The sequence below is a fragment of the Athene cunicularia genome (genome assembly GCF_003259725.1).
Source record: "Athene cunicularia isolate RWA chromosome 7 unlocalized genomic scaffold, athCun1 chr7_part1, whole genome shotgun sequence".
Classification (NCBI taxonomy): Eukaryota; Metazoa; Chordata; class Aves; order Strigiformes; family Strigidae; genus Athene; species Athene cunicularia.
Window position 1 is genome coordinate 4,107,085 of NW_020799107.1, and position 27,193 is coordinate 4,134,277.

The 27,193-nt window shown below is 37.1% G+C and overlaps 1 protein-coding gene across 2 annotated transcripts in view; it reads left to right on the forward strand.

Annotated features, from left to right (window-relative positions):
- Nucleotides 1–27,193, forward strand: part of COL5A2 (collagen type V alpha 2 chain) — a 114,079-nt gene that overhangs the window by 70,698 nt on the left and 16,188 nt on the right. For both annotated transcript variants that reach the window (XM_026852575.1, XM_026852576.1), the window contains exons 9-38: nt 383–427; nt 940–993; nt 2,508–2,561; nt 3,989–4,042; nt 6,387–6,440; nt 7,166–7,219; nt 7,401–7,445; nt 8,657–8,710; nt 9,556–9,600; nt 12,699–12,752; nt 14,369–14,467; nt 14,924–14,968; nt 15,070–15,168; nt 15,607–15,660; nt 16,715–16,822; nt 17,490–17,543; nt 18,257–18,355; nt 19,076–19,129; nt 19,581–19,679; nt 19,789–19,842; nt 19,941–19,994; nt 20,547–20,600; nt 21,172–21,225; nt 21,554–21,598; nt 22,046–22,144; nt 23,015–23,122; nt 23,244–23,297; nt 25,106–25,159; nt 25,275–25,328; nt 26,360–26,413. In XM_026852575.1, the coding sequence (XP_026708376.1) occupies nt 383–427; nt 940–993; nt 2,508–2,561; nt 3,989–4,042; nt 6,387–6,440; nt 7,166–7,219; nt 7,401–7,445; nt 8,657–8,710; nt 9,556–9,600; nt 12,699–12,752; nt 14,369–14,467; nt 14,924–14,968; nt 15,070–15,168; nt 15,607–15,660; nt 16,715–16,822; nt 17,490–17,543; nt 18,257–18,355; nt 19,076–19,129; nt 19,581–19,679; nt 19,789–19,842; nt 19,941–19,994; nt 20,547–20,600; nt 21,172–21,225; nt 21,554–21,598; nt 22,046–22,144; nt 23,015–23,122; nt 23,244–23,297; nt 25,106–25,159; nt 25,275–25,328; nt 26,360–26,413 (1,908 nt within the window). The remainder of the gene's footprint in view (nt 1–382; nt 428–939; nt 994–2,507; nt 2,562–3,988; nt 4,043–6,386; nt 6,441–7,165; nt 7,220–7,400; nt 7,446–8,656; nt 8,711–9,555; nt 9,601–12,698; nt 12,753–14,368; nt 14,468–14,923; nt 14,969–15,069; nt 15,169–15,606; nt 15,661–16,714; nt 16,823–17,489; nt 17,544–18,256; nt 18,356–19,075; nt 19,130–19,580; nt 19,680–19,788; nt 19,843–19,940; nt 19,995–20,546; nt 20,601–21,171; nt 21,226–21,553; nt 21,599–22,045; nt 22,145–23,014; nt 23,123–23,243; nt 23,298–25,105; nt 25,160–25,274; nt 25,329–26,359; nt 26,414–27,193) is intronic.

Genomic DNA, 27,193 nt, shown 5'->3' on the forward strand with positions numbered 1-27,193 from the left:
TCCATTATGAGATTAGTCTGAGTAATGAAATTCCCTTCAAGGGAGACTAGTTCCTCCAATTCTGTTCTGTTACTACTTTTTTTTTTTTTTTTTTTTTTTTTATTCTTACTGATTCCAGAGAGTGTGAGGTTCTAGAAAGTGAGCAAGCTGTATTTTCAGCTGCCTCTGAATTTACGCCAGTGTGGCTTTTTGAGTCTGAAGATTTCCATTCTATGTACTTTTGTATTTCAGAACATCAGTCTCCTGAATAAAAGCCTTTCAGAGGGCTCAACCATAGAAATGTTATCTTGGAGGTCACTATCAGGCCATTTTGCTGTCTTTGTAGTATGAATGTTACTGGGGGAAGGGGTTTTCTAGTGTGTAACAAGTTGTGTTTCAATAGGGTCCAGTGGGTCCAAGAGGTCCTCAAGGGCTCCAAGGAAAACAAGTAAGTACTTCAACTCAGGTCAGTTAAGACAATTGGTCAGAGATAAAGGCAAAGCACATAGTAACTGGTGTGTGCAATGTCCATTTTCAGTGATGCATGGGTGAATGCATCTTCATCTAGAGGTGAATCTAAACATGCTGCTCCAAGAGCTCTGCTCCAGATGTACTCTATACACAGAAATTAACTCAAAAAGAACAATTTATTAGACCTTTAACAAGGTTTTAACCCACCAGACATTTTTAAATGAGGGAACAGCATGAAAATGGTGACTGTTCTGGTTTCAGTATCGGCATGGTGTTGTTTCCAGTGGGATTTGTGTATGGCATGGGGCTTACCGAAAGCTTGAGGGATTTTAGTATCCAACTTTCACTCGTTTCGCAATGAGAGATGGATCTGAATTAGAATCCAGCCTGTCCCATGGGCTGTGATTTTCCTGGTCATGGATTTTAAATTATGTCGTTATATTTTTACATTTTGGAATTTGTAACTGTATTATCTTTGGTTAATTTTAGGGTGGTGCTGGGCCCACGGGCCCACCTGGTGAACCGGGGGATCCAGGGCCTATGGTAAGACCAATAAATACAAACATTTCTACAATAAAATTGCAAACAGTATATTACACCTCCTTATTTCAGAACAGATTTTTTTGGTGTGTGTTCTCAGCAGAAGCTATTATGTAACTTCAGTCGAGAGTTATGATGTTCAAAGCATGTTGTCCTGAATCAGTGAATTTTAATTGTTTTGAACATGCATAATAATGATTATAGAAAAAACTATTGTTGGAAGTGTGGGAAAAGCAAAACAGCAAAAGATAATCAAAACAAACATTTCCTTAACACGTGGTGTCCAGACAAACGCAGGACGGGATGGAGATCCAGTGATTTGTGTTATTCTGGCACCAAGGAGGAATGCAAAGTGGGGAGGAGGCTGCGTGTTCCTGTTCTTCCACTTTTCTCAAGGAACATTTGACATGACTGTGCAGATTTATCTCCTGCTCTTCGCCTTCTCTCAAGGACTGTTTGCAGTACTCTGCAGACCTTATGTCTCATTCTTCCTCTTTTCCCACAAAAACAACACACACCTTGCACCAAGCAACGTGCTGTGTCATTACTCAAGAAACAGTGTCTTGACCACAGTCCTACCCACTCACACACACATACTTAGATAAATACTACCCTGAGTTTATATCTGACTCGGAGGGGCGATAATCTGACACCAAATTGGAGACACAGATCGATGGGTTTGTGCTCCTCCATCCCCCCCTGCCAAGGGACACCTTTTGGTAAGGTTTGGGCCCTCGGCTATGCCAAGTGATTGCCCAGGAGTTAAGTGTGTGTGATTGCAGTCAGGTTTTTTGTCTGTAGTGTTATACAGCCAACCTACAGTTTGTGCGTTTGTCGTAGGCAATCTCAAAGAATCTTTAGATGTTGCATAAGAATAAATCATGCTATTCCTGAACATGACTGCTTCTCTTGAATGCAACCAGACCTACAGCATACGGGCTGTTCATGCATCTGGTGTCAGCTCTGTAGTTATGGCCATAATTGACATATCTGTTAAGAGATAAGTCCAACTGTCCCTAGCCCCTCTAATCTCTGAGGACCTGCTAGAATGCAAGAGGTTTCATCTCTTACCAAATTATTTCATTACCTTAAATGCAACAACTATCATCATTACTTCTCCAGCACATACTTGAGGATGGTTAAGCACTGGTAAAACCAGATCTGGTAGTGTAATTTACACAGAGGATGATAAGAACTTTTTTTTTTTTTTTTTTTGAGGTGAAAAATGATTCAAAAGTAAAAGCAAGAGACAGAGATTTGGAACAACAGCAACTGTGATTTTTAATGTATTTTTTTTTCTCGCTGAAAAATCCATCTTATGTTTTTATGTAACATAATGCAGGTTTCTTAGGGGCAGGGTGCTGAGAAAGAACACTACAAAATTAAGCAAGTGTGCTTAGGCATCCTGTTTCTACAGGATGTAGAACTGGTTTTATAAAACCTGACTTTGAAATAGAGCAAATAGATATTTTAGTGATGGGTAAATTGACTTCTCAACAACCATATTTATTTCTTAGGGTCCAGTTGGTTCTCGTGGACCAGAGGGACCTCCAGGCAAACCTGGTGAAGATGTAAGTTTGTTATACTTCATACCTTGTTTTATTTTTATTAAAACAAACATTGGCATCTTTGAGGGAGTGACTAACCAGCAGATGTGCCTGTTGTAACTACTTTTATCTATTTACATTTCTTTGTAATTGTACTCCTCGTTAAGTGCAGTGTCATAACTAAATCTTAGCAACCCTTTTCAAAACCCTTGTTTAAGCACTGGCTCTTTATGATTTCTTGCCTCAGCCAGTTCTTCAACTGAGATATCTTTCTTGAAATCAAACATAATAATACACCACAGTTAGGAGGGGGCAATTGGAGGTTTCTTCTCTCTGGGATCACATGATGAATTAGAACAACTGTAATGATAACATGCACCTACATCTGGACAATAAAATTACAGTATTTTAAAATTTCAAAATAATTTTATTAATAACGGATTTTATGACTCTATATATGTACTGATATATGTAAGATGTACATGTTATACATGTTGCATAAGTATATATGTACTGTACAACAATAGCATAAGAATTTACCAATAGACATGTATCATTTGTTTTGCAAAGCAGAGTAAATCCGTCTGAATTGTAATCTATAACTTGGAAATGAGCTGAAAACTGTGGATGCTGGATATTTCAGTATAAAAATTACCATAGCTTGTGTAATGGCTGCTTTGCAATTAACCCATACAAAGAGTTATACGAATCTTTGGAAATGGTTAGCTCTCAGTACAGTGAAGCTAAATCTTGCTAGATACTGCTCTAAGAACTTCCACCATTTCCAGTGTATGTATGGATTTCTTCAATTAAATTTGTGAAGCACTTTACCCTCTCTCTGTCCAGAAACTATTTTTTTGAAGCCTTTCATGTTCCTGCAGCCCAGAGTATTGGATGTATTTGAACCGGTGGATGCATATAGAGGAATGTTTGGTTGTGACTCTGGACAACTTTGAATAATCTTCAAAATAAGCTTATTTGTTTCTACCGTATTTTCTTTCCTACTGCATCACACAAAAAATAGTCACCGACCTAGAATGAAATTATACACATTTTAAAACATTTGAACAGAAGAAGAACTAGCAAGCTACAATGCAGTTTTAGATCACTGTTCCTATGAAATATGTCTCTGTGTGTGAGGATGACAAAAGGCTGTCTCATTAATTCACTGGAAAGCTACATTGCAGCACCATTTTGTGACGCTGAGATGCTTTTAGACTCCGTCTTCAATTCCCGAAATTATTTGTTAAAAACCTTTTTTAAGTTAATATGTCTAATGCACATCGCTAATCATGTGTGCAGTTGATTTATATCACTGAAATAGTTACAGTAAGGACAGGATATACAATACTGATGTGTATGCCCTCATTTGTTTGAATGGAAGAATGACAAGAGAAGTTAATTTTCACATTTGCTATTTTCATGTGCTCCTTTTTTTTTTCTTTCCTTAGGGTGAACCTGGTAGACCAGGACAATCCGGTGAGCCTGGATTTCCAGGATCTCCAGTAAGAGCATGAGTATTTATTTATATTTTAGCAAAATAATCATGTCACTACTATCTTTTTTAATAATGTGTGCAAAGGTCTACCATTCAATTTCTGAAGTATATGTGTTAGCTATTCTAATGATCCAGATCACTGTGATAGCTCAGAACCAGACAGGTGATTCAAAAGTCCTTGAGTTAATCCTGAGAGTCATTTTATGGATTTCAACTGTTTCATAGATGAAACGTGCATAAAACCGGTAACAGTATGTACAAGTGGTACTCCGTTTCCTAGTATTTCACATGGTCATTTGCAATCATGTGCAGGAAGTGCTCAGAGGCTGTAAAATGATGTCGGGTTGGGGTGGCACTGTTTACCTTTATAACAGTCAGTCTGAAGGCATGGGAAGAGGGAATTGTATCATAGACATAAAATTTATGTTTATCTATATTTTCCACATGTAAATGTGGTTAAAGGATTTCCAAATAATATGTACTTGTACTACAGAGGTTACTTGTCCTATTTTACTCTAGAAATAAAGGAAAGAAGGTATATCTGATGCTGTAATGACATCATTTTATCATCTTATATAATTTGGGCCCATATTAAGAGCTCTACCTTAATTAGTCAAGTTTTTGTGCCTGGAAGGGAGCTGTACTGGTTGAAAACAGGACAGATAAATCCCAGAACTGAAGCCACCTGATACACATCATCTCTTAAATTGCCTCCCTTTCTTTTTAAGCATCCAGTTCTTGCCTCGCAATTTTGTTAGCAACTGGAGATATGATCTCTTGGAGAGAGAAATGATTTTTTAACAAGGCAGTGTTGTTTCCTAAGCTTTCCTCCTAAGTTTTATGGATCAAAGACAATGTTTTGTAAGCCGTTTGAAGCAAATGTAGTCTGTGGAGTATCGTTCTGTTCAGATCAAGCTGTTTTGCTCAATAAAATCATGTTTTAGAAGACTTTCTGATGAAGGTAAGAAGTACTAAACTGTACACACACACACACACACACATCTCATTAAGAGTTTGCTGCAATTGCATAGCACCATTGAATACCCTGATCATTTATCACAAAGTGTGCCATGTTTTGATCAATATAGTCTGCTATGGAGATACCCAATGGCTGTTTCACCTTGTATGTGATTTGTCTCCTTGTATGTGATTTATTGCGTGTGTGTGCTTCATCGTTTGATTGCATAAAATGATGTACATGTACTACTGAGCAGGGGCCAAATAAATAGTTTTTATGGGCTACATTCAGTCTAAACACGCATAATTTGTACAGTTTCAAATATACATGCAAGACCTCATATGACGACAGAAATCATCCTTCACTGAGAAAAATCACTGAGATTAATAATTTCAAGCCACCTAATATATTAATTTCAGAAATTACACACCTTCATAAATTTTCCTTTATGAGTGGACCAACTCTGGAGTAATTTCCCACTGCAATTTATGATCAAACATTATCCATATAATTGATGATGGGAAGACAAATACCTTTCTTATGTTCCTTGATGCTAACAAGCAAACAGCTTGTCTGTATGTGGAGTTCTCCTCTCTAATGCTGAGATTTCAGATGCTCTTTTTTGCTCCTCTGAGTAACAGTGCTGCTTCATGATGCTGCATTTTCTATAATATATCTTCATGATTTTTTGCTATGCCGAAAGATATGAACTGTAGTGTTTTTGAGAACTTTGGTTCAGAGGTGATGATATGTTTAAACAGTTTGCTGAATTGTTACTATCTGAGAGTATGAAGGTGTTGATGTGATTTCCATTACAAATTCCTATGACCAGTATTCTAACACGAGGCACCTAGCTCCCTTCCATTACTTAGTCTTTCCTGAAAGAGAAATCGGGAAACTTGGTAGGAAACTAAGTGCAAGGCAACTTTGATTTAATTGTTAAATGTGTTTTAATAGTGTTTTTTTATCGTGCTACTGACTAATGAGTTCTCAAAGAACGTGTGCAGTTTGCAGTTTGGTCTCTGTTTCTATTTTATTTTAAATTATAGCTCTGAGTTTTGATCTCTGTTTAATTAAGGTTTCTTCATACTAGGCTTCAAAACTTGATCGACCACTAGTCATTACTTCTGTTTGATGTTTGATCATACATGGATGTAAACAATAAATCTTTTAATATCAGTGAAAATGTACATAGTGGTGAGACTGTCTAACTGCATAGCATGTTGTGCTGTATCATCTGTGACCTGCTGAAATACTATGCCTCAGTATTAAGTCAGGAGGAGGAGTCTTAGGAGTATTAGTATTAATGTTGCTACTTTCTTCCCTGATAGCATCATTATTTCTAGGTTTATCTGCAGAAATAAGGATTTTGGTTTTTCTTTTACCTACTTAGGGGCCTCGAGGCTTTCCTGGTGCTCCTGGTCTCCCAGGTCTCAAGGGTCACAGGGTAAGAAACAAGATTATCCCTCTCCTTATAGTTGCTGTTTCCAAGCAGTTTCAGTATAAAGATACTCCACTTCTTTTGTATTAGTGGTGAATTTGACTAAACTTTTAGTCCTGCCAATTGCAGCAGAATCATTGGCAGTTGAGAAAAAAAGGGCCTCGCAGAAAGTCAGTGGTATTCCCCTTTAAGCTGACCTCTGTATTATATTCTCCAGTGCTTTCTTCACTCTATTTTCAAATGATCTGGGAATCTGGAAGGAGCTTACATGAGCCCTGCCAAGCTTCAGGAGGCACAAACCTGACAGTTCTCCTGCTTTGTTGGCAAGCCTTGCATTAGGGTGGGGAACTTGAGAGGTGGATATGTTTGCAACATGGAGCAATTACAAATTACCAAGTTTTCTGGCCAGAATTTTACTTTGGGGAGGAATAAATAGGTTTCCTATGGCTCAGAGCCTTCTTCATGTTGTTTTAGGATTTTTTTTTAAATGTTCTTGTTTAAAAAACGAAACCACATCCAAGGAAATGTACCTTGTACAAATGGTTTCCATTTAGGAAATGTTTAAAAACTTTATTCCATCTGGTTTTTTTCTTCTTTATTTTTTCCCTTGGTCTTGCCACCTCAGATCTATTCTTAAAACACTTTAGTATCATATTAACAACAATAGTAGGGATGTTCTATGTGTGTGCATATATAAATGTAATTTCTCCATATTTTTATAACTCTTACAGGGACTGAAAGGACTTGATGGTCCAAAAGGTGAAATTGGAGCAGCTGGAGCAAAGGTATTTTCATGGCCTAAAGAAATAAATGCTTAAGCATGTTTTTATAATGCCAAAATAATGAAAGATAGTAGATCTTATGAACACACCATTTTGGTTTAACATGAGGACAGGGATGAAACATGTAACTCCATTTTCTTCTAACACATTTCCTCTAACTGTGTTATTTCATTCCCACTTCTAGGGAGAATCTGGACCAACAGGTGCCATGGGTGCAACGGGTCCTCTAGTGAGTGTCATGTGCATTGGGTATTGCAGAAATGGCTTTAAGATTGTAAAAGCTATTGCCAATAGGGATTTTAAGGTTTTGATTTCTTTACTTGATATGAAGCTGAACTTTCTTTTAATTAAGGCTTTGTTTTCTATTACACTAACTGTAGATTTGGTCCACTAAGGCTGTTATTCTTCACAATTCACCAGCGTAGACAGTAATGATAAATCAGAAGGCTCAACAGAATGTAGGTTTTGTGATTGTTTAGCTACTCATGTAAGTGTTGGGTGACAAATTTATTTTCCTTTTAACGTGTTGATGCTTCATATGGAGCATTTTCAATATTACAAAAACTGGATTTGGTTGCTCTGAGATACAAATGGAATAATTTAGGTCAGAAATGCACTAGCTAAGAAAACCCTGTACAGAGGACTTTGGAGGTTATGGTGAGGATAAGCATGTGTAGCATGGAAATAAAAATGAGAAACTTTTTGTCAGAGTAGTTTTCATTCAGATGAGGTTTTGGACAACTGTATACTTGTGAGCAGTGTAACATGCCAAAAATCAACTCTCAGCAGTGCTGCTGGATGTAAAGCACCTTTCTGATATCAGATAATGACATCTCTCTGCAAAGCACTATCTTGTGTCATGCAGAATGTAATATCCCTGAAGTGGACCTAGTTTGTGAATGAGTTGTAGTAAGTGAGATTGCATTGTTGACCTTGGTGAGTATATACAGAATTTATTGTAATGTGTTTAAAATTAGAAATACTGTTGGAACAGGAAAAGAAAAATTACAGTCTATTAAATTTCCACTGGGCAAGCCTGTGAGGCTGAAAGGATTTATGTAAGCTGCTACTTCTTTCCTGCTACAGGACAAGATATAAGCTACACCTGCAGGAGGTAAAAAAAAATAACTTGGCTCTGTAACTCTGGTTCTCATCATCTGTCCTTATCATGCTTGTAGTCTCAGTGAACCTAGTCATGTTCACGTTAAAAGCAAATAAAGAAGAATGAGCAGAAAATCACTGAAGAGCAATACAGTGCAAAATTTATTTGAAGCAAAGGAGAAGTCAATGTTTTTAATAGTAAAGTAAAAAGAAAAAAAAAGAGGGAGTGGCATATGTTCTATTCACTGTGGGGGGAAAAGTCAAGTGAATTCTGTAACCCTTTTTATTACTCTGCCATGATGAGCTCCTAAATAATGCACTTTTTGTTTTCTCTTCAAGGGTCCTAGAGGAATGCCAGGAGAAAGAGGTCGAATTGGACCACAGGGTGCCCCTGTAAGTAGGATCTTCCTTCTCTCTCCTTGTAATTCTTCCCTTCTTTTACTTAAGTTTAAATCCCTGAGCCTGAAGCGTTTATTCATGTGACGGCTAGTCAGTTCTGTGGTGAGTTCTGCTGTAGCTTAAGAAAGTTCAGGCCTGAGCAGAATTTTGTGGGGTTAGACGTTTACTGTAATTTTTCAAAAGACAAAACCAGTTTTAAATGGAGAATGGTCACTGTGTGGTAATTTCTCCCACCAGAACTTCCTATGAGGCCAGGTACCCTCACAACACTTTTTTCCAGTAAATGCAAAAATTTCTTCTTTGTTTCTGTGAGAGGCTCTTTTCTCCAAAAATTATGGAACTAGAAATAATATGTATTGATTTTGTCTGGAAAAAAGTTTTAAAATTAAAATTTAGACTTTTAATTTAAAGTAAGTCTTATAATTTTATTCCAGGTAATAAATCTGTCTTCTTAATAATTATTTTGCTTTTCAGCAAAAAGAGGGATTAGCCTTGAGATGAGATCATATTTGAGTAGAAATTAGTTGCTCAATGTCTAGTATCAAGTGTTGTTTTTCTGGCATTTCTCCCCATGACTTTTATGTACTTCATTTATGTTATGTGCTCCATACAATTACACTGTCAAAATATTGGCCTCTCTGAAAATAGAGAAATCAATTTACTTGAGGGGGAGCATAATTTCTTCCAGAAGTTTTCTATGCCAGTGTTTGGAGACAATACGGCATTTCTTTGATCACTTTAGTATATCTGTCTGTTATCACAAATGCTAATAACAAGTAATGAAGAAAAATTAGTTACTGTGCTTATAAATATTCTGTCTTGTCCATTTTTGTATTTAGGGTGGACGTGGCCAGCATGGTATGCCTGGGAAGCCAGGACCAATGGTACGTTTGTTTCTCAATCACCTATTTTTTTCACCTTATGTTTGCCACTTGCCTTTTGACACTACCAGAAGAAGCACAAAAATCTGTTGGCAGTTGCTGTTAACAGTAAGTGCACCTGGAAGTATCTGTAAGTGATTCCTAGTTCTACTCATCATAGCTTTAATGCTGTCCTCTGAGAAATCATGCTCTGTAGTTTGCTTCATCTAAAGGTTTTAATTTGCAGAGTAGGCTATAGCCCTTCCCCGGAGGGGTGATGCTTTGCTGCTTTTATGAAGTGGGGTCCATATCGTAGGGAGATAAGATCTGCACTGTAATATAAACCAGTTTATAACTGCGTGTTATCTTCCTTTGCATATGAAGTTAATGAATGAGTTTGCACCTATTCTTAGCAAGAAGAATCTTAGAAGCACGCTCACTGATAGCAGAACTTGCTACCTGCAATTTGTCCATTACTAATCGTGTATAAGACGGCTTTTTAGTTATGGGCAGTCACACATTGAACAGAACCCTATGCATGAATGTCTGCCAGACTGAGAAAGCCTCGTATGCGTGGCTGTAGTACTTCTCACATGATTGCAACAGAGCTGAAGATGACTGTGGTGGTTTAAACTCTGGATGTTGGTGTACTGAAGGGTGATGGTTTCAATCCTAGAATCTAGTCTCACAGCGCATTTGCAAAATGCCTTTGAGTCAATTTACATGAGCAAATGTCTTAGGAAACCAGTGGGATTATTCACATACATACAGTTAATTCTTCTTTTGCAAACGAAAGCTTGTGACGATTTTGTACTATTTGTGTGAGGCCAGCTTCCACCTTAAAAATGTGGCGTTCTTTTTTTGAAAGCATTAATTCTGTGATGTGGTCAACAATTTCTGCTTGTTGATGCAGCCAACATGAGCCTTTACCACTTATGATATTCAACTTTTTTAAAAAAACCCAACAAAAACCCAAGGCCTACCACACCAAAAAACCTCCTTCAAAACCCCAAACCACACCTGCCCACAATTAAAATTTCATAAAGTCCACGCTCTTTGTTTAATAGTGATATGTCTTGAGAAACATTCATTTGCCTATGTCGTCTTAATGAACAGACTGTTTTATTGCAAAGTTCGTGAAGAAATAATGAACTATAATAGAAGCTCAAAAAAAATGAGTGTGTCTAAAAGCTGCAAACCTCATTTGTTTAGTGCACCATGAAAGGAGTGTAACTTGTTAGAAGAAACTCTGAATCAAAAGATTTGTCAGTATTGAAAACAGATTAGGAAGCTTAAAAAAGGTGGGTCCCAAGCTATGAAATTCTAAATGGAGCTTGAAATTTTTATTTGACATAATATATGAGCTCAGCTAAACTGGACATGATAATTGGTTGACTAATATTTTTGGTAAAATCCCATGTACTGTCACAGGGGAGATACTGGTACTTAATGCATCTGGTTTTCATTGGAGGAAGTGTTAATGAAATACATTGTTATTTGGGTCAGTGCAGTGTATACTGCAATTCTGGAATTCTTCCTGCAAAAAGAGAGGTTTGGCAGAAATATATTTGTGATCCAATAAACTGGGACACAGGTTTTCAAAAATGTACTTAGACTGTTACATCAGTTCTGTAGAAATCTAGTGCAAGGTCATGGCAGAAATGTCTGTCATTAATGCTTAGTGGGACAGATTGTTCTTATTAAGTTTGTCAGCAGAGCTTTATTACATAGAACATTTTTTCACACTATGCATCATAGTTTACAAAAAAAAAGAAAATCAGGCAAAGATAAAGAGGAATTCTCTGGAAACAGTGTTGTAATGAATATTTATGACCGCTGTGTGCCGCCATCCAGAGAGTTTATAATACAGTAGAAAGGTCTTCTGTTGAATGTCTTGTTCAGCACAAGAGGCATTATGAAAATGGAAACAATTTACAAATGTACTCTAAAACCCTTATTTGGAAGTCTTTCTGTTTAGCAAAACAAGGACTGCATCATACCATACAGGTATATTCAAGTGTATACACTTGAAGTTTGCTTTCTTACTGAGTTTGGACAGTCAGCCATGTAATGCTGTCCCAGCTGTTGGGCATCCTTGCCCAAACTCCACATCCTCGCAGCCACATGAGGCGCTCCTACACACTGCAGTGCAGTGTACCAAGAATTCGGCTCTAGAACCAGAAAGAGCGTAGCCATATCAATATTATGGTCTGCTCAAGCTGTCAGCCCTTCTTAGAAATAGCCTTGACTGTCTCAAGATATAATGCTATTTGGGAAGAGCTACACTAGTTTTGGGAGCTGAAGATGTACCTCTGCACAGCGTTGTGTTTCATGGTGTGCCATAACCCAGCCTTTCCTCCACTTCCTTTTCCATAAATACCAGCCTGTCTGAACAAAGATCCAAGTAGTAAACTGTCTCTCTTGTACATTTTTGTCTATATAGCCTTGAAAATGTGATACAAAAATCTGTGTTTCAAGGCTTGCAAATTAATTTGGCTGTGAATTTGGGAATCTCAATGGAGCAGAAGAGTAGGAAGCAGGGCATGTAGTTTCATAGCCTTTAATTATACTTCACTTGTCATGTTGCTTACCTCAGAAATCTTGTCTAGCAGTCCAGTAGTTTCGGTGTGAATGTGGCTTGTATTTATCTTTTTTCTAGATTACTATTTTAGGCTTAAAAGATTTGAAATTCTCCTTTGCTACCTTCTGCAGGAGAAATTGTGACAGCTTAACAAGTATCTGATATTTTCCTTACCATACCACAGTAACATAGATATAAAAAGAGGATATAGTGTTTTAAAAAATTAAAATTGAAAAACAATTAACTATAATAATTGTCAGTTGTGTACATTGCAATTTACACCTTATAGCTGAATCAAGAGCTATCGCTTTGCTGGAGTCCGTAAATACATTATTAAAATAAATACTGCACCACAATTCCATAGAGTGTATGCGTATCAGTTAGAAAAACATTATTTATAGTTATTTTGATTTTGTCACAAACAAATTTTTTATGACTAAACAATACACTTAATCCCAGAACCATATTTAACCAGTGATTAGATACTAATCTGTGTGATCTAAACTGCGGAATTACAGTTTTGTATGTCTGTCTTTTATAGGGCCCACTTGGCATAACTGGTTCTCCAGGGTTTCCAGGTGCTCCTGGTATAAAGGTAAAAAATGAAATATGTCTAACAACACAGAATTAAAAAATGTGTAATAGACTACATAGAGTTCAGACTGGAATGTGTACAGATCCCTGAGTTACTGTGAAATCAGTCAGGACCTTGAGACAGAAGATAGAAATCAGAAGTCAAATAAAGTAATTGCAATTCACCACAGTTAGGATACTCTCTTTGCTTTCACTTTTGCTTGAGCTAAGGGGTGGTTATGACTGTCATGCTGTGCCTCAGGAATCTTGTCTAGTATATTCAGAGTAACAAGATGCATTATTACAAGCTAAGTGGCAAGGACTAGTCTAAGACTATGGATGGAAGCAGTACCTTCTAGTGCTGAAACTTCCAGTTTCAGCAGAGAACGCTTCTTGAGATGACCTAGACTGCTAGGGAAAAGGCTTGAACCCCAACAGAGATGTACCGCAGTTCATCACAATAGAGCAAATGGCTATTACCCCCTTTATGGCTCTGTGTGATTGAGCTGAAATGAAAAACTTTCACTGGCTGCAGCACTGTCTTTGTGGGACTTCCCTGTCTTGTTTTTCAAGAAAGTGTTCAATTTATTTATTTTTTTTTCCTAGATTTGAGAATATGTCTGCAAAGATAGAAAAGACAACTCCAACAGCTTTCTTATACTTGCCCTCCACCCAGTTGCTCCTCTGTTCCTTTATACTCCTAAAACATGATAGGAAAAAATTATACAAGAAGAAACTCTCAGTCGGGTAGCCAAGTTCAGCAAATGTTTTGTGTTGCTATGAAGCTGGAAACATTCACAAAACATTTTTTTTAAAGTTTTAATAAGACTATTAGCATAATGTATACAATTAAATGATAGACCTTTTAGTGCATGTCAAAATATTTTGGTATGACTAAGCAATACTTAATACCTAAATAAATGTTTGGAGAAGCTGTCACATGATGAAAGAATGAAAGCTTTTGAAAGGGAGGAGCTACCTTCAAGTTTGATCATGAGGTGATGTAAAATTGGAATAGCTGTTTTGAACTCATAAAAGCTGAGCAGACTACGCAGTGAAGATGGGGATTTCAGTTATGAAGACATGATATTAAAAGCCATCAGTTCCAAAAGGCAAATTTCCTATATAATGATATATAGGATATAAGATGCCAGGAGGAAATTTTTTATTGGAGCATCCAGTTCAACCTTACAGGGATTTTCTATTTCATATAGTGCTGCAACAGTGAGTTAATCTGTACTGTGCAAAAAACCACCGGACGTGTTACCATTTCTGAATCATAAGCCTTAGCTGTTAACAAAGTTAAAAAAAAAAGGTTGTCAAATTACAGATACATACTGGGATTTTAGAGAGAGATGTCTATCTAAAATATCTGATCTGGTATGGGCCACTGTATATAGTGCTGCTTCTCTGTAGAAAGATTCCTTGTCGTTGTATAGGATGAAGTAAAATTTTATTTGTACTTTTAAAGTTTACATTCACATAGAAGTAGTAGAAGCAGAATTAGGTAAGCAAAAGTGTATTTTGAGGATAATAAACTATTTCAAAACCTGAACTCAATATTCCTCTCTAGTTACTTTGAAATGTTACTTTTTAGAGCAAGATAATCTCCAGTTGTTTTCTCATGTGAAATTGTAGGGTGAAGCAGGTCCAACAGGTCCTCGTGGTCCTGAAGGTCCTCAAGGACAAAGAGGTGAAACAGGTCCACAGGGTCCAGCTGGATCACAAGGTCTTCCTGTAAGTACGTTGAATTTAGTTCCTCAGTGCTCAGCTTCTGCATGTTGCCTTTTTATAGGGGATTTTAATACCCCACTTGATAGGCACTGAGTTTTGCTCAAAATAATTCTTTACCGGAATAGGAAAGTTATCAATCATTTGTTCGGTGCTTATTTTACTGAAAATAACTTTTCATTATTTAATTAAAGGGACTTAGAAAACTGGAAGTTATACAGCCTGATAGAGTCTCAGTCCTACAAGTATTTAAAGCTTAAGTTTAAACATAGGATCTTAAAGATTAAAAGTCACATTAATTTGCACACTTTGTTACTCATATTAGCGTTTCCAAAAGTAGATTTTACGTTGCTGTGTTTATTTAATAGCCTTTGTTTTCTGGTCTTGTGAAGTGAATAAATTAACAATCATCATCTGCTTTTGTTATCGATACCTTCCTAATGATTGGTACATTATTTTTAGGGTACTGAAGGGACAGATGGTTCCCCAGGTGCCAAGGGCCCAACTGTAAGTGATCATATCACCCATTGAAGAAATTGTGTAAGAGGATTTATTTTATTTCCTTATTATTTTTTCCTTACTGTGCTTGCTGTTATTTCTGTTTACAGGGATCTCCAGGCACTGGAGGCCCTCTTGGTTTATCAGGTCCACCCGGTTCCCCAGGACCACAAGGCAGTACTGGCCCACCTGGTATTCGAGGTCAACCGGTAAGGATGGCTTTGTCTCTTGTGGAAATTAAGATGTCTAGCAAATGTATCATGCTGTGAAACTGAAACAGTGATTAGAGTGAGGTTCCTTTAAATAAATTAATCACATACTAGCGAATATGCTGAGATTTGGATCTATGTGTCCAAAATACTGGTTTTGCTTTTTTAGAGGCCTAAGAAAGAAGCATGGCTATATAAACTTGGACAAACATTAACAATTATTTTCTGAAATTGTCTCGTTTAAATTTTTGTCTTGATAATGTCATAATAAACAAGCACGCTAAAGGGAAAGACAAACAACTATAAGCATCCTCTTATATTAACTACCGCTGGTTACTACAATAGGGAATGTTTTTATGGTTCATAGGATAATCCAGAATGGTCAAATTATATATGCTGAGTTTTAACCTTATAGGTGTTATTAATGTTTGTTTTCAGGGAGACCCTGGTGTCCCAGGTTTCAAGGGAGAAGCAGGACCCAAAGGTGAACCTGTAAGTCTTCATATGCTTTGTAAGATGAATGGGAATCACAAAGGCTTGTATGAGTATTTTGAATAGATTCTTACAATTTTCAGCACTCCTCTTGATGACAAGCATCAGATTACTTCTGGTTTTTGAGACATTATTGTGGAAGACAAACCACAGTAAACCTGGCGAGACAGTACTAAGAATGAATGGTGAAGCAGGTCCTTTGATGCTATAAATCCCCTACCCAGTATAGACCTTACAGGACTCAAGGACAGAGAAACCAATTAGTGCATCTACTGTAGCATGCATAATGAGTTTATTCTAGCTCGTGAGAAAGAGATCCATATGCTTCTGAACATTTAAGAGCACACAGGTCTGTGTGCCAATCATAATTAAGAAGTCCTTTTTATCCTGAACTTACATTTAATACATTCTATATTTACGCAGTTGTGTATATATTAACTGTATCGTATTTATACATTAATATAAATATTTATACCTGCATGGTATACATAGCTCTTTGACCCACAGCTAATGTTTGTGACAGAGTATTTGAGAACATGGCTAATTCCATGCTGTAACCATGTGAATTTTGAAAGAAAAGTGATTCTGCAGAGTTCAGATCAGTTTGACTTGTCAACCAGTCTGTATTTTTTTCTTTCTCACTAGTTAAATGGTTACATAATAACTGACAAAACTATGCAGATGAAGTTACGGTTTCCTTACCATTGGCTGTCTTCTCCTTTCTTTGAGAACTTCTACGAGTCTCACTGAATTTTGAATCCTTTGCAGCTTCTATATAAGCAAACAGGTGATGATAAGAAGCACTGTACAGCTAAACTGCAGAATTAGTTTATTCATAATACATTTCTTATCGAAATAATAGCTAATGAACACTGTAAAAGAGAAAAGCTGATGGTGAAAATCTGCATTTTGTAACTGATTCAAAACCTACCTAGATTTTTCATCCTTGATTTGGAAAAATGTTTTTAATGATTAGAAGACAGTCTGTTTCAATATACCTGAGAAGTGGTGAGCTTAACAGTGTTTTTTTTGGAAAACATTTTACTTTCACTAGGGCCCTCAAGGTCCCCAGGGTCCCATTGGCCCTGTAGGTGAAGAAGGGAAGAGAGGTCCTCGAGGTGATCCAGGTTCAGTAGGTCCACCAGGTCCTGTTGGAGAGAGGGTAAGCAGTCCAAGGGAATAATATGTTTTGAAAGATGCACTGCTAAACGAAAAAACATCTTAACCATGAATTTTCTTACGGCTTTGTTGGGAGTTTAGTCAAACATTATTTTCCTAACTCGTTAATTTGTGTCTATAACTTGGTTCTGTATCAGATTAGTGATTTTAGGATGCTGTCTTCTGTCATATATTCTCTTTGAAAATGATACCCTGAGAATCAGGATATAAAAATATGGCATGATGTTTTTTTTGCATCCTGAATAGATCATACTTCTGCTTATTATTCTGGGGGAAATCTGTCATATTATGCATTATTTTTACCCTGGATATTTTCATTTGTGGTTTCAGTGCACAGGATAGTATGGTAGCAGAAATGATGGAGATACGATGAACTAATCTGCAGATTTTTTACTTAACCTGTACAAATGGCCATCTTCTTTTCAATGAGACTGTTCACATAGGAGCTGTTCAGCGTGGGTGAACGAAACATTGATTTTTTTACCACTACAAGTGGTTAAACACCACCACCCCACCCCCAAGTTTAAAGTACTGCAAAAAGTTGTAAGGAAAAAACCCAATGAACCCCCAAACCACAAATCTAATACTTTATTTGCAAAAAATTATATAAAAATTGTGATGATAATCTTGTATCTATGGCCTTTTCCCAGGGTGCTCCTGGTAATCGTGGTTTTCCAGGTTCTGATGGCTTGCCTGGACCAAAGGTAAATTAAATTAAAGTGTCTGTCTTTCATGTGGGTAGTTTTTAAAATTTGCATACATACAGACATACAGAGAGAAAGTGTTCCATTAAGAACATGTGCTTCTTGGTACATCCTCAGAGTCATTGGAAGTAGGGTCAGAAGGAATTGACAAATGCCAAAAATGGGCTCTGAATGTTTTGAGATTACATTTTTTTTGGTGAAAAGTCACTTTCAGTTCCTGTGATGTTCAGTTTTCCTTGCTTGTCCCTTAATCCTCCCTCATGCTCAAAGGTGAATAGATAAGAGATGTTGACCTGTTTCTACTGCTATATCATTTTATATATTACTCTATAGTAGGTAACTATTTGAACAATTGCCTTTTCTTTGTGCGTGGCATAGTTTTTCTAGACTTCTCCCTTCGGCTTTCCTAAGTGCTATAACACTGCAGGGAAGTGACTCACATCTATATTTGTCTAGTGTTTCTGTAAATTCTTAGCTTCTTGGTAAAAATAGAGGAATTCTAAAATCCTTATATAAATTTATGGAAGAGACACTTTTAAAGTAATTATTTGGGGGGACAAAGTAATAATAAAGAAAGTATTAATGATTTGGAACTCTGTTTGCAAAAACTAAGTCCTTAATACAAGATACCTGTTTTATTTAACCTTCTCTTACTGTTGCTGTTTTCTTACTGTTCCTACCTGTTAATTACTAGTCAACTGGTTTCTTTCTAGGGTGCCCAAGGGGAGCGCGGTCCAGCAGGTTCTTCTGGTCCTAAAGGAGGTCAGGGAGATCCTGGGCGTCCTGGTGAACCTGGCCTCCCAGGTGCAAGGGTAAGGAGCTAATAGCAGTACATTATAAACCATGACATTTTTTTCAGAAGGCAGCAATGAACTTTGCAGAATTAAGAAGCTATTATACAAGGGCAGACTTGTTTCAGTGGGGCTACTTAAAGGGTGAAGGCCAAAATGCCTGTCTTTTTTCCTGCTGGTGTTGGGAAGCACAGGTTCCACTTGTCTTCAAAAAAGGAGAAATAGTTCTGATTGAGAGTGGCTAATGCAACTGAAGGAAGTGTGCTTGTAAAGCACACAGTTGCCACAGATAACATGAATTGAAGGCCAGACCTTCATTAAATTGGTGATTGATAACATGTAGTTGAGTGGTGCATGTCATCTAGAGATTTTTGTCAGGAAGAATATTTTGGGAGAATTTGCAATATTACAAAAGGAGAGAAGGGGAACAGCAAGTATAAGATGCGATTTAGGTCACTCTATAATGCAGAAATAAAGATGGGCCTGTGAGAAGCTCAAGAGGTGTAAAAGTACGAAAAGAAAGACTAGAAAAAGAGAAGATCAAAGGCAGTGGGGGATGAAGATGTAAAGTTAAGATGAGGATGAGGACCTTTGATACAGGGAAGATATTCTTGTGTAAAGAATGTCTTAGTGTGTTTGCACCATGGTAGTGACTGAGTGTACCTTTTGGATTTATTTACATTTCTCTATTGTTCTAGGACTATATGCACAACTTAACACCGATATTACTCCCACTTTTAGGGTTTGACAGGAAATCCAGGTGTTCAAGGACCAGAAGGAAAACTTGGCCCCTTGGTAAGAAACACAAAAATTAGTCCTTTCAGCGAGGAAACAGTAATTCAAAGGTCCCAACTCACTGAAATTACTTTTATTAACTCGAGTTTTCTTGATTTGTGAAGGTTCATCTTCTAAGTGTTCACTATAGATTCCGTACTCCAAAATTAATGCAGATAATATTCCTTTAGTTTTGTTTGTGTAGCAGTGTCTGTTGTTTAGCAGCTGCTGTAATATTTTTAAATATCTTTTTTTAATGTAGCTTTAAAGAAACTATAAAGTATTTTCACATAATGGCTTAATGATGGTAATTTTGTTGTATTTGATTAAATCCAGCAGTATGGATTTAAATCCATAGAGCTATATCTACTTTAAAGATATTTTGACTAGTAACTGTGGCACCAGACCAGATTAATGTTATTTTTTTATATATACAAACATTTTCCAATTTAATGTGGAAAATTCTTTTTAGGGTGCTCCTGGAGAAGATGGACGTCCAGGTCCAGCAGGTTCAATAGGAATCAGAGGCCAGCCAGGCAGCATGGGCCTTCCTGGGCCAAAGGGTAGTAGTGTGAGTATGGAAACTGATACCCAAGATCTGCTTAACTTTAAACATTTGCATGTATTTTAATGGATGAAACCAGTATCTAAATATAGCAATTTTTGTTTCTGCGAATTAGGGTGATCCTGGAAAACCCGGAGAAGCTGGCAATGCAGGTGTCCCAGGGCAGAGAGTGAGTGTGACTGTTATTTGCAGTGATTACAGAAAATGATGCTTTTCTGCTATATATGTTCACTATATAAGACTTCTTCCTATGTCATTTTAATTTAGGGAGCCCCTGGTAAAGATGGAGAAGTTGGTCCTTCTGGTCCTGTTGGTCCACCAGTAAGTCAACTTTTACCACTCTGCCTGCCCATCGCTCCATCCATTCATTCCTCTTTCTGCTTCTGTTCTTACCTGTCTTCATGCCAGTTGTCGATTCCAAACAAAAACATCCCAAGAACATTTAAAGAAAAAAATTCCTAGAAAAATGGGAAGCTTTGTATTGAAAAATATATATATTACTAAGCTAATTCCTTTTACTGACCTTTACAAAAAACAGTGAAGTGAGCAAAATTTTCCCACAGTCCATTTTCCTAGCTTCCTTGGTTTCAGTGGAACTATGTGAACTCAATGATCTTAAAGGTCTTTTCCAACCTAAGTGATTTTATGATTCTTTGAGTATTTTCCTGTCAGTACAGAATTTTGGGGAGGGGGATCTTAAAGAAATAAGATACATCTTATTACATCTTTAGATAGGGTATATCTTGGCCTGGAGTAAGTAAAAATAAATAATAAACAAATACATAATTGAAAATACACATATTCAGAAAGAAGAAAAATTGTGGAGCCTGTCTATTTTTCTCTACTGTATACTTATTACTTTCTTTTGTGTAGGGTCTGGCAGGAGAAAGAGGAGAACAAGGCCCTCCAGGTCCTACAGGGTTTCAGGTATGTGCATTCATTTTTTTAAAGAAAAAAATAAATAGCCCTGTCTTTATCAACTTAAATTGGAGAAATTCAACCAAATGATGTTTAACAAAAAGCAGCTTCAGAACTAAGGCAATGATGCTCAGAATAATTAGCTATACTTAGCTTTCACATCAGCTGTGCAGTAAACTGAACTGGCAAAGGCTTACATACCAGCTGTGTATCCCTTGAGAAAACCTTTGTTGGTTTTCAGTTTTAATTTGGAGATTTTCCAAAGATGTTCCAAATACGGAGCAAAAGAATTGTTTTGATAATGAAGTATTAATTAGGTCAACTCAATCTCTTGTTTATAGAGAACTTTATTTTTAGGGCTGATACACGTGTACTGCAAATGTTAAAGAAGGCCTGCTGTATCATTTAGAGGGGGAAAAACACTTGGTGAAATATTCATGTAACTATTTTGCTTACAGATCTCTGAGGGCATACTCTTGTACTGAGTATGCTACTACATTCGTATTCTTGGCATCTTAATTAAATCCGGATTTACATAACTTTCTATCATGTTAGTGACCATTTAATTACATTTTTACAGGGCTTACCAGGGCCACCAGGTCCTCCAGGTGAGGGAGGAAAGCCAGGCGATCAGGTAATTTAGGATTTAACAAGAATTTACTTTATAAAGTAGTTTTGCCTTTTTTTCTCTTTGTAATTTAATTCCCCACTCTGTTTCAAAATATGTACTGATGCAGTCTGCAAGCTGTCTGAGAACTGCTTTTGGATAAAATAATTACTAGAATCTGAATATCTTCTTGAACTGAGTTGGACTATCTCCTCTTGTTATGGACAGATAACATTCAGAACTAGCCATCTACATTCACAGTACTTTGGAAATGAAAATGTTTATCTCCTAATTTCTATAACTATTAGTCTGTGAATAATGCTTTCGTCCTAATGGTGAGTTCTGTTCTACTTAGGGTGTTCCTGGAGATCCTGGAGCTGTTGGTCCATTGGGCCCTAGGGTATGTATTTTCTTTCAGAGTTTAAATATTCATAACAGTTCTCCAAGGTTGAAAGTTGATACATAATATGGACTTTAACAGCTAACATGACTATTTGACTTTTTTTCCTGTCAGTAAAATGGTTGTAAACATGGATACATTTTAAAATGGATTCTGTAAAACCTACCATCTGGTAGGTTTCATAGCTCATGAAGTAGCGTCGAGTACTAGCTTCTAAGTGATTTGGTTTACTGTGAAATGACAGGTTTTAGTTTGCTGGGCAACATGCTATTTCACTTACCTTTACCAATAAAAGCATAATGCTGGTTTTTAATTGATCAGTTCTCCTAGAATTTGTTCACAGGCTCTTTGTTCAAATAGCAGTGCTGCATTAGTGGTGTATTTAGGATTTTGTCTACCAGAACTGTACCCTGACTTCTAAATAAGCAGTAATCTTCCGTTTTATAGGGAGAACGTGGCAATCCAGGGGAAAGGGGAGAACCAGGATCATCAGGACTCCAGGGTGAAAAGGGTATGGCTGGAGGTCATGGTCCTGATGGTCCAAAGGTAAGCTGCATGGAGATTTGTGTTGCTGCAGTGGTGTAATGTATAATTCTGCTCATTTACATGAACATAAGAGATATAATTTTTATTATAAAATGGATAGATTTTCATGAAAGGTGTCTTGTTTATATAAGGTTTCTAGAAGTACATACAAAGTTATTCCAGTATAACAATATTAATAACCTGCAAGATGTTCAGAAATCACATTTTGTATTCATTTATATAGGTCTGAAGTGTAAAATATTTTTTTTGTGTTTCTCAGTAGAACTGGGCAAAGCCATTTCTGAACTGCAGAAAACCCTCTGGCAATCGCTGTGCTTTAAGAACCCATATCCGTTTACACAAAGACACCTGCCAGGGTTGAATGTTTAAAAGAAAGTACTGAAAACTGCATGTGTTTCTTTCACCTGCAATTGATATAATTGGGCCTAGGAAGGTCACCACAGGTACAGAATGCCTCTAGTAATGCAGGACCTGTAATGGACGTGAGCTGTGAGAGGCAAAGCATAAATAAGGCATCTCTGCCCCTGGCAACTTCTACCTGTAGCTCGTTTGTTTAATAGACCCATGTGGCCATCAGGGTCAAGTTAGAAAGATGCTTAGGCTTCTTTTTTTTTGCCTATTCTTATCCCCAGTATGCACTGAGTAAATAGTGATGTATTTGGAAGAACTACGGTATTACAGCTGAACTTCCTGAGTAACACAATGGGAAAAGAGAAGTATTTGGACATGAATAAAGTCCAAATTTAAGAGAAAATTATTACTTAAAACTGTGCCCCAGAGACTTCAACACAGGCACATCATGCTCTACAGCCTAGAGACAAAGAAACTTCTCAGATAAATAGACAACAACTTGTTCTCTATTTGTTTCAGGGAAGCCCAGGCCCTAGTGGGACACCTGGTGATCCAGGCCCGCCGGGTCTTCAAGGTATGCCTGGAGAAAGAGGGATTGCTGGAACGCCTGGCCCCAAGGGCGACAGAGTAAGTCTGGTCATTTCTGTTGTTGGTGAGTAGAATCACCTGTCTCTTAATGCTGTGGCTGTTCAAGGGTATGAACTACTCAACGTTCAGTGTCATAATACTTTCTTGACATTTTCCATAGGGCGGCATAGGTGAGAAAGGTGCTGAAGGTACGGCTGGTAATGATGGGGCAAGAGTAAGTAAATCTGTTACTCTTTTTAGACTTACTCTCCACACGCCACATTGTTTATTGTGCTAGAGATACTCAGCTCATAAACACTACTCACCTTGAGAATCATTCTCATCCCCCTACCCTCCAAATTTGGTCGTCAAGGTTTTCAAGACTGCTGTACGCAATGTTTTGGGATGTCTGTGTTCCAAGTTTGTGTTTTGTATAATCAGTAACGGGACTTAAGATGTCAATGGAAAGGATTCCCAGAAGTAGTGTGTTCATTTGGGGTTCAGCTAAGCTGACTATGGTAAAAATATGAAAAAAGGAACAGGCAGAGATCAATAGCCAAAAAGAAAACCCGCCAGTTCTGACTCTTGGACTAAGGCAGATGCCTCTTGTTTGGATTGAGTTTCCCACTGTCTGTCATGCGTTTCACAGGCAAAAATTACTCTAAATGCACTGAGTCCCATATAGGCAGTAAGTCACTGACCCTTGTGGAGAGCTTTGAATCTCCTGTGCATAAATAACGTGGCTGGTCTTCTCACATGAAGTAAATTTAGTATGTTCAATATGTGATGCATGCACACTTCTGCATAGATCAACTGTCCAATAATCCCAAATGCACTGGGTTTGTTGTATATGCACTGACTGTATTTTCTTCCCAGAAGCCATTGGAGTTAGATTTGACATGAATCGTGTCTATCTGAGGATTTTAGGTATTGCAAACCAGTTGGAGTACTCACTGCTAGGCATTTGGAAAGCTGTGATACATAGGAAAGAGGAGGATTCTGACTGGACTAAATTCCTAGGTAAAGAAGAGAAGGTTTTTAGAGAAACCCTAGCATACAGAAGCACTAACTCACAGCTAGCAACTATGAGCTGGAATTACTTTATGAGTCAAACAGTATCCGAAGATAAAGAACAGTTCTTAGTCATTGTAAAGCAACACAGCTTACAGTAACTAATGAACAGATAAAGTAATAGTGAACACAATATACATCTCTCTTCTAAAGCTAGGTATCTGCAGATATTTCTGCTATTGATCACTAGAATATTGATGATGATGATGCAGTATTCTTTGTTAATGCTGACTTTTTTAAAATTATTATTATTATTTCTCTTTAGTTTGAACTAAGTTACAGTGCAGATTTTTGAGTGAGAGGAAATTTTGTTTGAGATAAACTTGGTGCAAGTTTGTGGTACTCTGCTTCTAGTGAAAGAGAATCATAATTGGGCTGTCTAAATATATTTGATAATCTAAATATTACCAAATAAGGTAAAATGAATAATGCTGCAAGATCATTACTTGCAGTTGATGGCTTTGGATGGAGAGATTGGAACCTATTTGCCTAACTGCCCTATGAAGAGAAAAAGGACAATCTTGAGGAGTTTTCAAGATAGAAATTAATATTCAAAAGTAATGATGGACACATTCAGATGAATTTAAGCAATGAAATGCTATCATAAAACAAATAGCTTCTGTGCAAGTGGGAAAAAAAGGACATAATTTCTTCCTAAGAGACCAAAATAAAGCCAGGACTTTTTTTTTATCATTGTCCTTATTCATAAACACTGCATAAAGTAGATTATGAAGTTAGTAAAGAAAGAGAGAATGAATGAAAGCAGGGCTTTTGAGGTGTGGGATTTGGGTCACTAGGAGAGGAAATGCAAGTAAATTTTTGTAAAAAAGACCCAACACTATTTCAGAGATAAAGGAGAAGAATTTAAAGGAATGAAAAAGCATATGGAAATATTAACATCTGAGAAGTTTTAAACTACCAGTTTTGAAGCATCACTTTTTTAACTTCATTTTATCTTAATTTGTTCAAAAGGGTCTCCCTGGTCCAATAGGCCCAATGGGTCCAGCAGGTCCTACTGGTGAAAAGGTAAACAGATTTTTATGCCATTCTGTTCTGAAGTTTAATGTTACAGTATTTTATTGGCATTTTTACTACTTGTCTAATAAATTACTTGGGAAGTAACCTTTACTTTTATTTTAAGGGTGAACCAGGTCCTCGAGGTCTAGTTGGTCCTCCTGGCTCCCGTGGAAACCCTGTGAGTAAACATCTCCGTCTTTTGCCTGGCAGAAGTTAACAATATCTAACAATGATCCAAACTCTAGGTTTTGTCTCATTTGCAGATATATTTTCCTCTTTTTCTTCCCCTTTCTTTGTAGCCAAAATCTGGTGTTCTGTCTTGATGCTGTGCACTTGCAAAACTATTGGCAGATTTTGTTCCTCTGTCCTATATTTGTTTTAGAGCACTTTACATAGAGTTACTCTCATTTATGTCACTCCTGAAAGTATATCACCGCTTGTAATTGTCTAAATCTTTTTAAAAGCATGCCCATACCAGATACTACTGTACACTTACAACTATTTAGATGGACAAAGCACAGAAGTATATCTCAGTTTTTATCTAATTACGCTAAGTCCTGTCATCTTTGGTCTATTTGTGATTTTAAGGATTGACTTTGATTAGGGAGTTAGAGGCTCAGCCCTTTTAGATTCTTCATACTGCTTGGAATTGATAATGTCTCTGTCATAAATCAGAACAGCCTCATTTCCAGTGTAAATTGGAAGAGCTTCCACCCCTCTGGGGAGCGCTGGTGCTTGGCAGCCTTCAGCTCCTTCTTTTCCAAACGAACTTTGTGTGGAAAGCTCAGTTGAAGCAGCTCATAGCCCATTCTGACCTTGTAGATCCTTGAACTATTCTTTTTTTTCCACATCTATCCGACTGGAATGGTGGGTTGCATAAACTGTGTGTGCTGCAGCTAATCCTGCTATGACTGGAAGTGGTTTTGAGCAGAATTTCTCCTACTGTGGTTTTAGTGCTTGGACGTGCCTTCTGTCCCTAAATTCTGAAAGTTTACATATAGTCTTGAACATAAAGCAGATATTAACATCATAGTTAACCATTTATTTTGTGATTTAACAGATCATTTGATTCTGATTACTAGATCAAAATTATAATCACACTTATGACAGTAAATAGTTAACATCCTTTCTTGTATATTTAACTGTAAGTTATACTGTATATAGAAAGTCTTTCATGTTAAATACAGTTACTCTAAATTTTTTGATCAGGGTTCCCGAGGAGAAAATGGCCCAACTGGCGCTGTTGGTTTTGCTGGTCCTCCGGTATGTGTTTTGTAACACTAATGAGTTTCCTTCAGTCATGCTTTGACATACTTAGTTTCCTTCATTATTAATAATACTGCAGTGTTCTGGAATGTGAGTTGCATTTTTGTTGCAAAAAGAGCTGTTTCTTTTTCCCATCAGTGTATCAAGTAAACAAAAGGGCCAGTAAATACCCCAGACACTTGAGAAGTGTTTTTGTTGATAAGATTGTATAATTGTTCACCAGCTTTCATATTTCATGAATATGCTATGTTGTTCCTGTGAGATTAAAATGAGGCAAGTAACAAAGTGTCATCTACTGAAGGTAGCAAAGATTTGCTAAATGAGTAGTGAAGGCTGGGATGAATTGATGGTCCAAATGGAAGGTTTGTGAGTTTTCCGGTGAATACCCCAAACTTTCCCACAGTCTAAATACTGTGTTTCAGACCTTTCACAAAGAGTCAGGCACCTGCTTCCATTTGTGGAAAAAAAAAAACCCAAAGCAACAAACTTGAAAAGACATTTAGTCCCTTTTGCTTTTAGGCATGTAATAGCTGCTGAGAAAAATAGAAAATCTAATTGAAAGAAAAATGTGGGTTAAATAAGAAAATACTTTAAAAGGAAATTCTGACTTCATAGACTTCAGAAAATCCCATCTGGGGTCTTCTGAAGACTGTGATGAACTGTTACAGTTATCTTGAACTGAACCATTGAGCAAATGCACTGTTTTCTGGGCCGATTTCTTCTCCTGATATTATTTGCCATCTAGAAATTCCCTACAAAAATACTTTGTTAGGTTGG